This window comes from Plecotus auritus (assembly GCF_963455305.1).
Source record: "Plecotus auritus genome assembly, chromosome: 6".
NCBI classification, from domain to species: domain Eukaryota; kingdom Metazoa; phylum Chordata; class Mammalia; order Chiroptera; family Vespertilionidae; genus Plecotus; species Plecotus auritus.
Window position 1 is genome coordinate 92,421,896 of NC_137773.1, and position 18,237 is coordinate 92,440,132.

General features: G+C 43.1%; 1 protein-coding gene across 2 annotated transcripts in view; it reads left to right on the top strand.

Annotated features, from left to right (window-relative positions):
- The first annotated feature begins 7,083 nt into the window (after positions 1-7,083).
- Positions 7,084-18,237, top strand: part of ADGRE3 (adhesion G protein-coupled receptor E3) — an 86,516-nt gene continuing 75,362 nt past the window's right edge. Inside the window, exon 1 of one of the 2 annotated variants that reach the window (XM_080673926.1) lies at positions 7,084-7,248. In XM_080673926.1, coding sequence (XP_080530052.1) covers positions 7,224-7,248 — 25 coding nt within the window. In that variant the 5' untranslated portion in view covers positions 7,084-7,223. The remainder of the gene's footprint in view (positions 7,249-18,237) is intronic. The other variant, XM_080673927.1, reaches the window with a different exon arrangement.

Below are 18,237 nucleotides of genomic sequence, written 5' to 3' on the forward strand. Positions count from 1 at the left end.
TACCTTACTCCTTTGGCTTAATCCAACCCCCTACAAAAATATATCCTAGGTAAGATTTACTTTTCAGTCTTAATAATTTCTCTTAAAAATAGCATCAAATATAGTCATGAGCTGCATAAAGATATTTCAGTCAACTAATGACTTCATATACCATGGTGGTTCCTTAAGATTTTAATGGAGCTGAAAAATTCCTATCCCTTGTTGACTTACTAGCTGGCTTCATGTTTTAGTGCAATGCATTACTCAAATACTATTTTATGTTACTACTAGAGGCCCAAATGCATGAAAATTTGTGCAAGAGTAGGCCTTCCTTCCCCCGGCTGCCAGCACCGGCTTTCTTCTGGCACCCAGGACCCAGGCTTTGCTCCAGCCCCGGCTTCGTCCAGAAGGACATCCGGAATGATGCCTTGAAGGACGACTAGTCTAATTAGCATATTACCCTTTTATTATTATAGATTGCCTACAATATTCAGTACAGTAACATGCTGTGCAGGTTTGTAGCTGTAGGGGAACAGAATTTGTAATACAAAAATAATGTCTTTGAAAACCAAGTAGGAGTTACTCATTGTCAGAGACATTTACACTTAGTAAGGGATACCTCCATTTGTAAGGGTGTCTCCCTCCTTATCTCAAGAAACTCTTATCAATGCAGAAGACAAAGATTTAAAATCTGCATAACAACCTTACTTTTCTCTGTTTATTATGCTTTTCCTGGTAACCTCCCATAACTGACTCCTCCCACCCCCATTATCTTGTTTTGTCTTTAGTTAAGGGTGGTATTTAAGGTGGTGGTTTTAGCCATTTTGGTGAGTTATTCAGTTTTACAATCTCTCCCATGTATATAGGAGGTATACATGTTATTAAACTTTTGTTTCTTTTTCTCCTGTTAATCTTCTAATACAGAGATGTCTTGTCAAGAACCCAGCAGGGTAGAAAGGAAATTATGTTTTCTCCTCTACAGAGCAATAGGCTACATCATATAGCCTAGGTGTGTAGTAGGCTATACCATGTAGGTTGTTAAAGTGCACTCTATGATGTCACCTCTGATGTATTTCTCAGAATGCATCCCCATCATTAAGAGGCCCATGACTCGAGGACCCACGGCACCATCATCGAGGTGGCGTCGGGCGTCTTGCTGGTCCTGCTGGTGGTGTCGGTGCTGGTGCAGGTGAAGCAGCCGCGGAAGAAGGTGCTGGCGTGCAAGGCCGCCTTCCACAAGCCCGGCTTCCAGGAGGCGTTCGACCCGCCGCACTACGAGCTCTTCTCGCTGCGGGACAAGTAGCTGGCGGCCGAGCTGGGCGACCTGGGCGAGGAGCTGGACGGCTACCGGCCGCTGCGCCGCGCTCCCTCCGCCTCGCACGAGCACCACTGCGGGGCGCAGGCCAAGCCGGGCCGGGCCCCCCCTGGCGGCCGCCGCGGAGCTGCCCATCCGCCGCGACTTCGCGCCGCCGCAGCCCATGAAGACCCTCAACAGCACCTTCCCCAGGAGCAGCTACACCTTCCAGCCGGCGCGCCAGGGCCCGGAGCCGGCGCGGGAGGACCGCGTGATGGAGGAGATCCCCTGCGAGATCTACGTGCGCGGCCGCGACGACTCGGCCCAGGCGTCCATCTCCGACGACTTCTAACCCCCCGCCCGCCACTGGACCCCCCTCGCCAGGGACCACCCCCCCCCCCTCGCCAAGGACGGCGAACACAGCCCCCCGCGCTTCCACGTCTCCAACCCTTTCCTGCGCTCCAGGCGACCAAGACTTGCACCTCCCAGCCACCTGTCCTAACGGTGACTTTTTTTAAAATATATTTTTATTGATCTCAGAGAGGAAGGGAGAGGGAGAGAGAGAGAGAAGCATCAAGGACGAAAAAATCCCCCCACTGGAGATCGAGCTAGCAACCCGGGCGTGTGCCCTGACCCGGAATCCAACTGCGACCTCCTGGTTCGGGGGTGGACGCTCAACCACTGAGCCACACTGGCCCGGTGGGAATCTGCTGTTGATGGACACAGCTCTGTCCATATCTTGGTCCCACAAGAAGTTTAAAGATAAGACTTTTCTTCACATTCCTTTTTTTTTCTTTCGATTTGTTGTGTAGGCCAGTAATTTTTACCATTTCGTTTTCTTACGTAAATACATGTGGTGAAGGTACCGCACATATTTCAACATGGGCATCGGCCCAATGCTCTGTCCAAATAGGACAGTTCCTGTGGCGAGTGTCCGTGAAGACACGGAGTTATGCTTCATCCATCTGCTCCTTCCGGACAATGTCTCTGCCGTTGCCTTTTAATTCCCGGATCCTCGGTCTTTTTTTTTTTTTTTTTCTGTGAGAAGCAGATGAAGGGATGCCATTTATCGCCTGTAAGTCGTGTTTTGTCTCAGTTCTATTACAGTCCCAAATTCCACAATCCCGCGACGTACGTCCCATTGCCGGTTATGACTAAAATCTTGAAAACGATGAAGGCGTCTAGAAATCCTTTGAAATGTCCCCATTGGACTCCCACTCAGTGATAGCCCCTTCACTGCCGTGGGCACAGTCCCTTCCTTCCGTGTGGGAGCGGCCTGGACTTTCATTGCGAGTGTTTCTCGTCGCCAGATGCGTCCCGCGTTATTGTTATGAAGAGACCACGCAGCTCCCTCCGTACTAGTTCCTCTCCCAGCACACGGTACCCAGGGCTGAACGAGAGTCCAAGGAAAACGGAGACACTGCAGAAGCCCTCGGATCACGTCTTACTTGGGACAAGACATTTTTCTAGTTCTTACCCAGAATAACAACTTTCACCATTTTTTTAAATGCACTTTTGACCTGATGGTGTTTTTTATTTTATGGTATAGAAACAACCATTTATAAACATGATACAGAAACTCATTGTGTTTGTTCAGGCCTTTGATATTATTTGATACTGTCCAAGCTTTATTACATCGAGATTAGAGACTTGGGGCCAGATTCCTGTCGCGGCTCACATTCCCATACGGATGGCTCCGAGGGCCAGGTGCGCTCTAAGTCCCCGTAAAGACCTTGGTCGTTGTACATACGCTTTTGGTTTCCTTTCGTCATTGCATTTGGTTTATGATAAAACTTCTCACTGTGTGATATTTATTATTCTAAATCACTCCCCAAGTCTTGCATTGAGGTTTTGGGTCTTAGATATGCATAGAAAGGCACCATGTATTGAATTATAACTAATACAGACGTGCCATTCAAACAGGATAACTTCTCATTTCCTATGGGTTGGGGGGAGGGGGAGACTTGTAGTAAATTCTCAAATGAGAAATTGAAGCTCCACTGGATTTTGTTCATTCTTTTAAGTATCATGTCTATGCTTTCTCAGAACTGTGATCTTAAATGATACCTATGTAATACGCCTTCACATCTTGTATTGCTTTTTTTTAAGTATGTAATATGTAGAAGATAGCGGGGGGAAAAGGCCCATGACTGTATCTTATTTCTTCTACAACTTGCCTTTCTCTCTAAAATAAGATATGAAAATCTGTTCAAAACAATAGATAGGAAATCTGACTCTTCTTTCTTAAAATTATGTATTCGTTAAGGAGAAGGAATTATAAAAAGTGCAAATTGGTAATTACAAAATAGTCATGGGGATGTGAAGAATGGCAATATTGTTAATAATATTGTAATAACGTGATCACTTTTTTGGGGGTGATCACTTCATAAGTTATATAAATGTCTAATCACTATGTTGTACATCTGAAATGAATATAATGTATGTCAACTAATTGAAAAAAATTATTTTTTAAAAAATATGTATTTGCAAAATTGTTATTCTCCAGAGCATTTGAGATCTTGCTTCCTGGCATATTTTGTTAGTTTGGCTCAAATAAACTCTTATTAAGTTTCAGAAAAAAATGAATAAATAAATATGCATTTGTTATGTAGTTTAGAGAATGATATAGTAGGCAGCTAGGAAAATTCCAGGAGAAGTGAAATAGGGACACTAAGACAGACAGTTAAACAGCAGTTTGCAGTCACCTAGTAAATCCTATCTTCCCTAAACCAAGGACACTTAAGACTAAATGGTTTTCACTTCTCCCCAACCAGAGCTTTGGTAGATTAAATCGCCCTATTCAGGGAGACAAATAATAGAAATCCAATTAAGTGCCATTTGCAAACCACACCCAATGACAGACAAATGAAGAGAACAAAGCTCATTTTGGTATCCTATCTAATAAAGAGGGAATATGCTAATTGACCCTCACGCCATCGCAAATATGAAGGCACCCACAGCCAATAAGGAGGGAATATGCTAATTGACCACCACACCCTCAAAGGTGGCGATGCCCACAGCCACAAGATAGTGGTGCCCAGTCCCCTCAGCCCCGCCAGGGTGCCTGCTTCCGGAGTCCTCCAGTCCCCTCAGCCCCCTAGCCACCCAGGGCCAGCCCAAGGTGCAGATAAGCCTCAGATGGCAGCTGCCCAGCCGCCCACGGCTGCCTAAGGATCAGGTAACCAGGGCCAGCCAAGGCTTGTGCGGCCAGCAGTGGCAGCAGCAGAGGTGTGATGGGGGCGTTGCCTTCCCCTGATTGCCGGGTCACCTCCTGCCCCTGAGGGTTCCCAGACTGTGAGAGGGGGCAGGCCAGGCTGAGGGACCCCCCCCCCCTTCAGTGCACGAATTTTCATGCATCGGGCCTCTAGTATCAGCATAAAACTGATGAATATTCTACTGATCCACCCCTAAGAACTCCCTTAAACACCCAGCCTTTGAAACCCCTGAAAATGAAAGTCCCAGTGCATTCTCCTTCCAGTGAGCAAGCCCATGCCATTCCCTTTCCCCTGCTCCTCTGCTTCCCCCACAGGCACATATCCCCTAACCTCTAAGGGACCTCATGAGACTTGCAACCAAGGGAGCAATGGGCAGCAGCATCTTGTCCTGGGCTAACCTCCTGAACTTGTCTCCAAGGCTCCTTTTCTTTGACTTCCCAGTGAGCCAAAGCAGCCCAGCCTGAATTTTCCTGTTGCTTCTTCCATGACCTTCCTTATTTCATGGTCCTAAGAATGTTTTTGCTGCAGTCAATAAACCCTTGCTTGCTTTTCTACACTTTGTCTCTTGATTGAAATATTTCCCTCAAGAACACAAGAACCGAGGTCCATTTGACCCAGCAATCCCACTTCTGGGAATATATCCTAAGAAACCCAAAACACTAATTCAACAGAATATATGCACTCTTATGTTCGTTGTAGCATTATTTACAATAGCCAAGATCTAGAAACACCCCAAGTACCCATCAGTAGATGAGTGGATAAAAAAGCAGTGGTACATTTACACAATGGAATACTACTTGGCCATAAAAAAGATGGAAATCTTACTTTTTGCCACAGCATGGGTGGGCCTGGAGAACATTAAGCTAAGTGAAGTAAGTCAGCCAGAGAAAGACAAATACCATAATCTCATTTATATGTGGAATCTAATAAACAAATTAATGAACAAAATAGAAACAGAGGCATGGATACATGGAACAGACTGACAGCTGTTAGAGGGCAGGGGGGATACTGGATGAAAGAATGTGAAGGGATTAAGCAAATTATATATATATATATATATATATATATATATATATATATATATATATATATATATATATATCACACAAAGACACAAACAACAATATGGTGATAGCCAGAAGAAAAAGAGGTGGGGGGGGTGAGAGGTAGGTGGAGGTGGGCAAAAGGGAGAAAATGGGTATAGAGAGCAGCTTTGCTTGGGGCAATGGGTGCAAGAGACACTGTGCAGATGATGTTTTATTGAATTGTAAACTTGAAATCTTATGGTTTTGTGAACCAATGTCACTCAATAAATTCAATTTAAAAAAAGAAAACAAGTGCAGAAAGACATAGGAAATAAACAAATAAAAGCAGAGCCATGTGCCCTGGCTGGGTAGCTCAGTTGGTTGGAGCATTGTCCCATATGCCAAAAGGCTATGGGTTAGATTCCCAGGCAGGGCACATACCTAGGTTGTGTGTTTGATCCCTGGTTGGGGCACGTATGGGAAGCAACCAATCAAAGTTTCTCACATCAATGTTTCTCCCTTTCTCCCTCTCCCTTCATCTCTTCTAGAATCAATAAAAACATATCCTTGGATGGGAATCCTATCTAATAAAGAGGGAATATGCTAATTTACCATCACACCCTCACAAAGATGGCGGCACCCACAGCCAATGAGGAGGGAATATGCTAATTGACTACCATGCCCTCAAAGATGGCAGCACCCACAACCACAAGATGGTGGCGCTCAGTTCCCTCAGCCCCGCTGGGGCGGCAGGCACGCAGCATGACCTGGCCCACCCCCAGGTGGGCCCAGCAGCTCAGCGCACCTGCCTCCAGAGTCCCCCAGTCCCCTTAGCCCCCAGCCACCCAGGGCCGGCCCAAGGCACAGGCAAGCCTCGGATGGTGGCTACCCAGCCACCCAGGGCCGGCCCAAGGGATGACCAAACAACTGAACAAGCAGGCTGTGTGGGGCGACCAGGCCAGCAGGGAGGTTAGTGAGGGATGACCAAATGACTGAACAGCAGGCTGTGTGGGGCAACCAGGCCAGCGGGGGGGGGGGCCATGAGGGGCGACCAGGCTGGCAGGGGAGCAGTTGGGGGCAACTAGGCCAGCAGGGGGAGAAGTGAGGGGTGACTAGACTGGCCGGGGGTTCAGTTGGGGGTGACCAGGCCAGCAGGGGGTGGGTAGTTGGGGGCAACTAGGCCAGTGGGGGGACAGTTAGGGGTGACCAGGCCGGAGGAGGGGGGGGGGCAATTAGGGGTGACCAGGCAGGCAGGCATGTGAACGATTAGGAGCCAGCAGTCCAGGATTGTGAGAGGGTTGTCCGAATGCTGGTCTAGACTGGCAGTCAGACATCCCCCGAAGGGTCCCTGATTGGAGAGGGTGCAGGCTGGGCTGAGGGGACCCCCCATGCACGAATTTCGTGCACCGGGCCTCTAGTTTAAAAAATAAAAAGCAGAACTGTGGGTCTGATGGTTAAAGAAGAGAAGTTCACTTTTCTGGGAACAATTTCCTAAGTCGGTGCATAGAAAATAAACAAATAAAAAACGGAACCATGGTCTGATGGTGAAAAATGAGAAGTTCACTTTTCTGAGAACAATTTCCTTAGTTAGTTGACCTAAGGCACTTAAGTCAATTCTCAAGAGATTATCTTGACACAGGGAATGTGGTTGGCTTAAAGCACAGTACAGAGCTTTCAGAGTTGGCTGGCAAGGATTACCTGCATGCAGGAATGAGAGGGCCATCACTTCTTCAAGGTATGTGTAACCTTGACCATGACTGTATCTTAACCTATCCCCTTTCAGGAGCTATTCAGTTTAACAATTAACTGTCTTTTCCTTCTTCTCTTTTCTCTGTTTTGCTTTGAACACTCCCCTTTCCTCTTAAATTATAGTTTCCTACTTCACTGCCCTATTTAAACTATGCTCCCAAATATCCCTAAAATTTTTCTTATGGTCTAATCCAGTGAGTTGTTCATATTCTTCTATACTGGTTTTGGTTTTTATTTATTTTTTTAATTATTTTTTATTTTTTTATTTATTTTTTTATTTATTAAGGTATTATATGTGTACATATCTTACCATTGCCCCCCCACCCCACTCCCATACATGCCCTCACCCCCCAATGTTTTGCATCCATTGGTTACTCTTATATGCATGCATATAAGTCCTTCAGTTGATCTCTTATTTCCCCCACCTCTCCCTAACCTTACCACTGTAATTTGACAGTCTGTTTGATGCTTTACTGCCTCTGTATCTATCTTTTTGTTCATCAGTTTATAATGTTTTTCATTATCCCCAAATGAGTGAGATCATGTGGTACTTTTTCTTTCATTGACTGGCTTATTTCACTTAGCATAATGTTCTCTAATTCTATCCAGGTGCCTACAAATGGTAGTAATTCCTTCTTTTTATGGCAGCATAGTATTCCATTGTGTAGATGTACCATAGTTCTCTGATCCAGTCATCTGCTGACGGGCACCTAGGCTGTTTCCAAATCTTAGCTATTGTAAATTGTGCTGCTATGAACATAGGGGTGCATATATCCTTTCTGATTGGTGTTTCTAGTTTCTTAGGATATATTCCTAGTAGTGGGATTACTGGGTCAAATGGGAGTTCCATTTTCAGTTTTTTTTGAGGAAACTCCATACTGTTCTCCACAGTGGCTGCACCAGTCGGCATTCCCACTGGTTTTGGTTTTTAATTGATATCCTCTCTTTCCTGACAACTTCTTTGACCCAGCACTGCCCTTACTCGTTCTTTGCCTCTCTTGCTATTCTTTCTTCCCCAACCCTTTTCCTTTTCCTGTACCAAGAATGTTATTAATAATAACCAATATTTTGAACACTAACCCTGCACCTTATATGTATTAACCCATTTAATACTCTCAATAGACCCAAACATTGAGAAGTGAGGCAGATACTATTATTATCCCCATCATACAGATGAGAAAATGGGTACAAAGAGGTTATGTTGCTTGTCAAAAGTCACACACTTTATAAATGGCAGAGCCAGGATTCTACCCAAGCCACCTGGCTCCAGATCTTTGTTATAATAGTCTTTCCATAGGATTCTGCTTGGGGTATTCATCTCTTTGTCTATTCCCTCTCCCTGAAGGAATCCCATAATCCTGTGGCTTCAACCACAACTTCTTTGTAGATAGTTCCCCAACTCTGAAATCCAGTCCATCCTTCTGATTCCAGGTCAAAGAACTATCAACAGCCACAATATCAATCATAGTTTACATTAATCAAGCACCTACTTTAGCCTGGCATCAAGCTAAAATTGTTTTCCACTCATTATGACACAGCATCTTCACATTACAGATGTGAAGTGGCATTATGGAAAGGTTATAGACTTAAAGCCTCACGGTTATTTATTTGCAGAGGGAGAGACACATCATAAATTCTATCAAAATAATATAGACAACTTGAAAGCAAATGCCATATTCCCTCGCATGATATCTATAATAATAAAAGCATAATATGCTAATTAGACCAGGCATCCTTCCGGAAGACCTTCTGTACGAAGCTGGGGCTGCGAGGGAAGCCCGGGTCCCAGGTGCCAAAGGGAAGCTGGTGCTGTCAGCCAGGGGAAGGAAGGCCCAGTATATATACTCTTGCACAAATTTCATGCATTGGGCCTCTAGTCTCACATAGAAGAGATGTCCATTATATATCTATGGAATTAAATTTAAGTGAGAGAGTATGCAACTTAAATGTGAGAAGCCCAAGCAAGATATTTTCTGCTTTGGGGGCAACTGAAGGCAGAGCCCTAGACACTTCTGAGATGGATTATTTGTGACTTTTGGTTATCCATGAACTCTCTGCCCTCATCACTGGATGTAACAAGTAGTGAAATAAAAAGAGCATCAGGTCAAGAATTAGAAAAGGATTCTCATGCAAATAAAATGATAACAGAGGCAGGCAGCATTTCCCCCCCCTTTTTTTTTTTCTTAAGGCAGCAAGCATTTATGGATGATTTCTGCCAGACTTTATGTATTTCCTCATTTATTTTATGTCACAATACCGGGAAATGGCAATACCCAAATTTGCACAGCTGATGTCTGAGCAAATTGAAGCTGAGGACCAAAGAGTCAGTGGATGATTTCTAAAGTCTCTTAGAGCTCTGGGATTCTGGCATGCTGATGACTTTCCAGAAACTCTAATTTAAGATGCATGCACATATTATTGAGAGTGGTGGTGCTGGTGGGGCAGAAAGAAAACCCTAAAGACTAGCCTTTGAGGAAATGTGACAGGGCCCACACTGCCTGAGTTTTAGGAAACTGGGAAACACTTTGCAGCCATATGTTTTACTAGTTGGCTCTGGCCATGAGTATTGACAGATGGGGCAGAAATGTTTCAATATGAACCACCAGTGTAGCTCCTTCAGTGTGCACTAGCTGAAATTTAGCTCTGGTGAGTAGTAACCTTGCTTACAACCTTGATTACTCCCTAAGAAAGTGGGTCCTGCTGATGCGTAGATAAAGAAAACTTAGGAAGATGGCTGCTGACAGGAAGGCAGGCTGCAAGATAGTGTGTGAGTGAGAGAACAAAAAAAGAGTGTGTGGACCTACAGGGAGTGTCTATTTGTGGGTGAGGGAGATCTATATTCCAAATGATTGTTGGGGACTGCCAGACTGGGCTCTCCTGACCGGGCAGCCTCCACTGCTGCTGAAATCTCTCCTATAGTGACCAGCTCTGCAACAGAGACCACGCCATCTTGAAGGGAAAGGTGGCTGTGATCAGAAGCCTAGCCTTACCTTCAATCAGGAAGAATTGGATACCTACCAGGACCCTACAACCACTACACCCAGGGACCAGCAGCAAACCCACAAACACCAGGTCTCAAGCAGTACGAATATGCGGACTCGGACAAGTTCTGCACCTTCTCACAGAAAGGTCATATTTCACCCAGAGAAAGTCAACGCAGGAGAGAGAGAGCTACATAACCAGACACCCAGAGAGGAGAGATCATGGGAAAACAAAGAAACAGCCCGCATACAAAAGAAAAGGGGGCATCACAAGAAAAGGAAGTAAACAAAATGGAGGCAAGCAATATGTCAGAGAAAGAATTCAGAGAAATGGTCATAAGGTCGCTGAAAAGGTTGGAAGAGAAATTCAACAATATGTGTAAGAACTAAGAGGAAATGAAGAAGAACCTAGAAGAAATGAAAAATGACATCACTGCAATAAAGAACTCAATAGAAAGCATCAACAGTAGACTAGAAGATGCAGAGGACCGCATCAGTGAGCTAGAAGACAAGATAGGAAAAAATACCCAAGCAGAGCAACATCTAGAAAAAAACAGCTTAAAAAATAAGAAGAGCGCCTAAGGGAACTTTGGGACAACACGAAATGAAACAACATCCGCATAATAGGGGTGCCAGAAGGAGAGGAAACTGAGCAAGGAATAGAAAACCTGTTTGAAGAAATAATGACAGAAAACTTCCCTGATATAGGGAAGAAAAAACTCACAGAAGTCCAAGAAGCTCACAGAGTCCCAAACAAAATGAACCCCAAAAGACCGACACCAAGGCACATTATAATTAAATTGGCAAACACCAACGACAAAGTAAGAATCTTAAAAGCGGCCAGAGAGAGACAGAAAGTGACACAGTGAAAGCAGTCTTAAGAGGGAAGTTCATAGCTCTACAAGCCTACCTCAAAAACCAAGAAACAATGGTAATAAATTATCTAACCCTGCAACTCAAAGAGTTAGAAAGAGCAACAAGAAAAGCCCAGCATAAGCAGAAGGAAGGAAATAATAAAGATCAGAGCAGGGATAAACGACATAGAGACCGAAAAAAAAAACAAACAACAATACAAAAGATCAACAAAACCAAGAGCTGGTTCTTTGAAAAGATAAATAAGATTGCTGAACCTCTAGCCAGGCTCACCAAGAAGCAAAGAGAGAGGACCCAAATAAACAAGATCAGAAGTGAAAGAGGTGAAGTAACAACCGATCCCACAGAAATACAAAGGATTATGAAAAATACTATGAACAACTCTCTTCCAACAAACTGGACAACCTGGAGGAAATGGACATATTCCTAGAAAAATACAACCTTCCAAAACTCAATCAGGAATAACCTAAACATCTCAATAGGCCAATAACTATGAAAGAAATTGAAGCAGTCATCAAAAAGCTTCCAGCAAACAAAAGCCTGGGGCCAGACAGCTCACAGGGGAGTTTTACCAAACATTCAAGGAAGAACTAAGACCTATCCTCCTCAGACTATTCCAGAAAATTCAAGAGGAAGGAACACTTCCAAGCTCATTCTATGAAGCCAGCATCACCCTAATACCAAAACCAGATAAAGACAACACAATGAAAGAGAATTACAGGCCAATATCCCTCATGAACATAGATGCCAAAATCCTCAACAAAATTCTAGCAAATCAGATCCAGCAGTACATCAGAAAGATCATACACCATGACCAAGTAGGATTTATCCCAGGGATGCAAGGACAGTACAATAGTACTGGAAGTATTAGCCATTGCGATTAGACAAGAAGAAATAAAAGGCATCGAAATTGGAAAAGAAGACGTAAAACTGTCCTTATTTGCAGATGACATGATATTGTACATAAAAAAAAACAAAAGACTCCATCAGAAAACTATTAGACTTAATAAATGCAATCAGCAATGTATTATGCTTTCAGATATCATAGTAATCTGGCCACTCAGTGTATGTTCTCCCGTGCAGTGGGCTTTCTTGTTGTTTTGTTGATGGTTTCTTTTGCTGTGCAGAAGCTTTTTATTCTGATGTAGTCCCATTTGTTTATTTTCTCCTTAGTCTCTCTTGCCCTAGGATCTGTGTCTGTTAAGATATTGCTACAACACATGTCTGCAATTTTTCTGCCTATGGAGTCTTGTAAGATTTTTATGGTTTCCCGTCTTACATTCAAGTCCTTTAGTCATTTTCAGTTTGTTTTTTTGTGTATGGTGTAAGTTGGTGATCTAGTTTCATTTCTTTTGCATGTATCTGACCAAATTTCCCAGCACCATTTATTTTTTTTTTAATTTCTTTATTGATTAAGGTGTTACATATATGTCCTTCTTCCCCCATTACCCACTCCCACCCCCCACTCATGCCCTCTCCCCCCGGTTGTTTGTGTCCATTGGTTAGGCCCATATGCATGCATACAAGTCCTATGGTTGATCTCTCCCCCTTACCCCCACCTCTACTTACCTTCCCTCCAAGGTTTGATGGTCTGATCGATGTTTCTCTGTCTCTGGATCTGTTTTTGCTCATCAGTTTATGTTGTTCATTATATTCCACAAATGAGTGAGATCATGTGATACTTATCTTTCTCTGACTGGCTTATGTCACTTAGCATAATGCTCTCCAGTTCCATCCATGTTGTTGCAAATGGTAGGAATTCCTTCTTTTTTAGCGCAGCGTTGTACTCCATTGTGTAGATGTACCACAGTTTTTTAATCCACTCATCTGCTGATGGGCACTTAGGCTGTTACCAAATCTTAGCTATGGTAAATTGTGCTGCTATGAACATAGGGGTGCATATATCCTTTCTGATTGGTGTTTCTAGCTTCTTGAGATATATTCCTAGAAGTGGTATTACTGGGTCAAATGGGAGTTCCATTTTTAGTTTTTTGAGGAAACTCCATACTGTTCTCCACAGTGGCTGCACCAATCTGCATTTCCACCAGCAGTGCACGAGGGTTCCTATTTCTCCGCATTCTCGCCAACATTTGTCATTTATTGATTTGTTGATGATAGCCATTCTGACAGGTGTGAGATGGTACCACATTGTAGTTTTGATTTGCATCTCTCGGATAATTAGTGACTTTGAGTATGTTTTCATATGTCTCTTGGCCTTCCTTCTGTCTTCTTTCGAAAAGTTTCTATTTAGGTCCATTGCCCATTTCTTGATTGGATTGTTTATCTTCCTTTTGTTGAGTTGTACAAGGTCCCTGTAAATGTTGGAGATTAAACCCTTATCAGTAATAACATTGGCAAATATGTTCTCCCATGTAGTGGTTTTTCTTGTTGTTTTGTTGATGGTTTGCTGTGCAAAAGCTTTTTATTTTGATGTAGTCCCATTTGTTTATTTTCTTTGTTTATTTTCTCTTTATTTTCCGTTGCCCTAGGAGCAGTATCAGTGAAGAAATTGCTTTGGCATATGTCTGAGATTTTGCTGCCTGTGGATTCCTCTAGTATTTTTATGGTTTCCCATCTTATGTTTAAGTCCTTTATCCATTTTGAGTTTATTTTTGTGTATGGAGTAAGTTGGTGGTCTAGTTTCATTTTTTTGCATGTATCTGTCCAATTTTACCAACACCATTTATTGAAGAGACTGTATTTACTTCATTGTATGTTCATGCCTCCTTTGTTGAATATTAATTGGGCATAGTGGTTTGGGTCGATTTCTGGGTTCTCCATTCTATTCCATTGGTCTATATGTCTGTTCTTGTGCCAGTACCAGGCTGTTTTGAGAACAGTGGCTTTGTAATACAGCTTGATATCTGGTATTGAGATTCCCACCTACTTTGTTCTTCTTTCTCAGGATTGCTGCAGCTCTTCGGGGTCTTTTTTATTCCAGATGAATTTTGGGGGAGTTCGTTCTAGGTCTGTGAAATATGCCGTTGGTATTTTAATGGAGATTGCATTGAATCTGTAGATTGCTTTGGGTAGAATGGATATTTTGATTATGTTGATTCTACCAATCCATGAACACAGCATGCTCTTCCATCTGTTTATATCATCCTCTATCTCTTTTTTCAGTGTCCTGTAGTTTTTTGCATATAGGTCTCTTACCTCTTTAGTTAAGTTTATTCCTAGGTATCTTAATTTTTTTGGTACGATGGTAAATGGGATAGCTTTTTTAGTCTCTCTGTAAGTTCACTATTGGTGTATAGAAATGCCATAGATTTCTTGGCATTAATTTTGTATCCTGCTACCTTGCCGAATTCATTTATTAAGTCTAATAATTTTTTGATGGAGTCTTTAAGCTTTTCTATGTACAGTATCATGTTGTCTGCGAATAATGCGAGTTTTACTTCTTCTTTTCCAAATTGGATGCTTTTTATTTCTTTTTTTTTTTTTTTTTTTTTTTTTTTTTTTTTTGTCTGATAGCAACTGCTAGTACTTCCAGTACTATGTCGAACAGGAGTGGTGAGAGAGGGCATCCCTGTCTTGTTCCTGTTCTTAGGGGAAATGGTTTTATTTTTGTCCATTGAGTGTGATGCTGGCTGTGGGTTTATCATATATGGTTTTTATTATGTTGGGGTATAATCCTTCTATTCCCACCTTGCTGAGAGTTTTTATCAAGAAAGGGTGTTGGATTTTGTCAAATGCGTTTTCTGTGTCAATTGATATGACTATGTGTGATTTTTCTCCCTCAATTTGTTTATGTGATGTATCACGTTTATTGATTTGCGGATATTGTACCATCCTTGCATCCCTGGGATAAATCCTGCTTGGTCGTGGTGTACGATCTTTCTGATGTACTGCTGGATCCGATTTCCTATGATTTTGTTGAGGATTTTGGCATCTATGTTCATGAGGAATATTGGCCTGCAATTCTCTTTCATTGTGTTGTCTTTATCTGGTTTTGGTATTAGGGCGATGCTGGCTTCATAGAATGAGTTTGGAAGTGTTCCTTCCTCTTGATTTTTTTGGAATAGTCTGAGGAGGATAGATTTTAGTTCTTCCTTGTCTGTTTGGTATAACTCTCCTGTGAAGCCGTCTGGGCCTGGGCTTTTGTTTGCTAGAAGCTTTTTGATGACTGCTTCAATTTCTTCCATAGTTATTGGCCTATTGAGACTTTGAAAATCTTCCTGATTGAGTTTTAAAAGGCTATATTTTTCTAGGAATATGTCCATTTCCTCCAGGTTGTCTAGTTTGTTGGAATAGAGTTGTTCATAATATTTTTTAACAATCCTTTGTATTTCTGTGGGATCTGTTGTTATTTTGCCTCTATCATTTCTGATTTTGTTTATTTGAGTCCTCTCTCTTTGCTTCTTGGTGAGCCTGGCTGAGGTACATCAATCTTGTTTTTCCTTTCAAAGAACCAGCCCTTGGTTTCATTGATCTTTTGTATTTTTTTTTGTATCTATGTCATTTATTTCTGCTCTAATCTTTATTATCTCCTTCCTTCTGCTCACTCTGGGCTTTTCTTGTTGCTCTCTTTCTAATTCTTTGAGTTGTAGCATTAGATGATTTACTACCATTTTTTCTTGTTTTTTGAGGTAGGCCTGGAGAGCTATAAACTTCCCTCTCAGGACTGCTTTCATTGTGTCCCATAGGTTTTGGATTGTTGTGTTTTTATTGTCATTAGTTTCCAGAATATTTTTAATTTCTTCTTTGATCTCATTGGTAACACAATCAATATTTAATAACATGCTATTCAGATTCCAAGTGTTTGAGTGTTTTGGATTGTTTTTATTGTAGTTTATTTCTAATTTTATGGCATTGTGGTCTGAAAAGATGCTTGGTATAATTTCAATTTTCTTGAATTTGGGGAGACTTTGCTTGTGACCCAGTATGTGGTCTATTTTTGAAAATGTCCCATGTGCACTTGAGAAGAACGTATATTCCTAAGCTTTGGGGTGAAATGTTCTGTAGATGTCAATTAAGTCCATCTGATCTAGTGAGTCATTTAGGATTGTTGTTTCTTTGCTGATTTCTTGTCTAGAGGATTTATCCAGTGATGTCAGTGGTGTATTAAAGTCCCCTGCTATGGCTGTTGAAGGAGAAACCAAGATGGCGGCATAGGTAAACACCTAAACTGCTGCCTCGCACAACAATTTCAAAACTACAACTAAAAGACAGAACGGACACCATCCAGAACCACAGGAAAGCTGGCTGAGTGAAAATTCTACAACTAGAAGGAAAGAGAAAAGCTCACAGAGAATTGGAGGTACGGCAAAGGGGCTTTGTGCGCGCAGAGAGAAAGGGCGGCTGAGAGCCTGGCTGACTTTCTCTGGCGGAAGGGGGAAGGAAGCCTCCGACCGCACTGAACCCCAGTTCTGACTGCACTGAATCCCAGTTCCGGGCGAACCCCTGGGGACCCACGCTCTTACGGGGGGAGTCTGGACTCTCGGGCGGAGACTCGAGCTGGGAAAGGCAGAAGTCTGAAGGCGCATGCGGGCCAGTGCGCACAAAGGCTGCAGAGGTTGCCACAGGCTTTCCCTAGTGGAAGGGAGTCAGAAGCTCCTGACTGCACTGAGCCCCAGTTCTGACTGCAGTGAACCCCAGTTCCAGGCGAGCCCCTGGGGACCCACGCTCTTGTGGGGGGAGTCTGGACTCTCGGGCGGAGACTCGGGAGCCGGGGAAGGCAGAGGACTGAAAGCGCGCGCGCGTGTGCCAGTGCGCACAAAGGCTGCGGAGGTTGCCACAGGCTTTCCCTAGTGAAAGGGAGTCAGAGGCTCCTGACGGCACTGAGCCCCAGTTCTGACTGCAGTGAACCCCAGTTCCAGGCGAGCCCCTAGGGACCCACGCACTTGTGGGGGGAGTCTGGACTCTCAGGCAGAGACTCGAGCTGGGGAAGGCGGAGGACTGAAAGCGCACATGCGCGCAAGGGCAAGGCTGACAGGAAGCCAAGACTGAGACTCCACCCCATCCAAGCTGAGCACAGAGGCTATTGCAATTTGGCAAGTCTAATCCTATAAGGCTGTCTCCAGCACCGAACTTCTCCCAGCATAGTCACAGCTGATCCTTACAGCCAACTGGCCCGGAGGTCAATTCTTCCCAGTGATACCAACAACAATAAAGACTTAATTACAACAAGGCTGTACACACAGTCCACAAAGGGGTGCACCAAGAGTGTCCACCTCAGGTTAACTGGGGAAGCAGACCCACTGGGCCATATTGGAAACCTAGCACAAATATCTACCTTACCAACTCAGGGAAGCAGTGAAAATGCGGGGTCAAAGAATCAGATCACAAACGAAAGAAATGGAGGAAAACAAACGACTGGATATAGAATTCAAAACCACGGTTATAAGACTTTTTAAGAATATCCTAGAAAAGGCCAATAAATATAACGAGACCCTCGAAGATATAAAAAAGGACCAACTAGAAATTAAACATACACTGACTGAAATAAAAAATATTATACAGAGACCCAGAAACAGAATAGAGGAACACAAGAATCAAGTCAAAGAATTGAAATACAAAGAAGCAAAAAACACTCAACCGAAAAAGCAAAAAGCAAAAAAAAAAAAATCCAAAAAGTTGAAGATAATGTAAGAAGACTCTGGGACAACTTCAAGCGTATCAACATCAGAATTATGGGGGTGCCAGAAGAAGAGAGAGAGCAAGATACTGAAAACCTATTTGAAGAAATAATGACCGAAAACTTCCCCCACCTGGTGAAAGAAATAGACTTACAAGTCCAAGAAGCCCACAGAACCCCAAACAAAAGGAATCCAAAGAGGACCACACCAAGACACATCATAATTAAAATGCCAAGAGCAAAAGACAAAGAGAGAATATTAAAAGCAGCAAGAGAAAAACAGTTAATTACCTACAAGGGAGCACCCATACGACTGTCAGCTGACTTCTCAACAGAAACTATGCAGGCCAGATGGGAGTGGCAAGAAATTTTCAAAGTGATGAATAGCAAGAACCTACAACCAAGATTACTCTACCCAGCAAAGCTATCATTCAGAATTGAAGGGCAGATAAAGAGCTTCACAGATAAGAAAAAGCTGAAGGAGTTCATCACCACCAAACCAGTATTATATGAAATGCTGAAAGGTATTCTTAAAGAAGAGGAA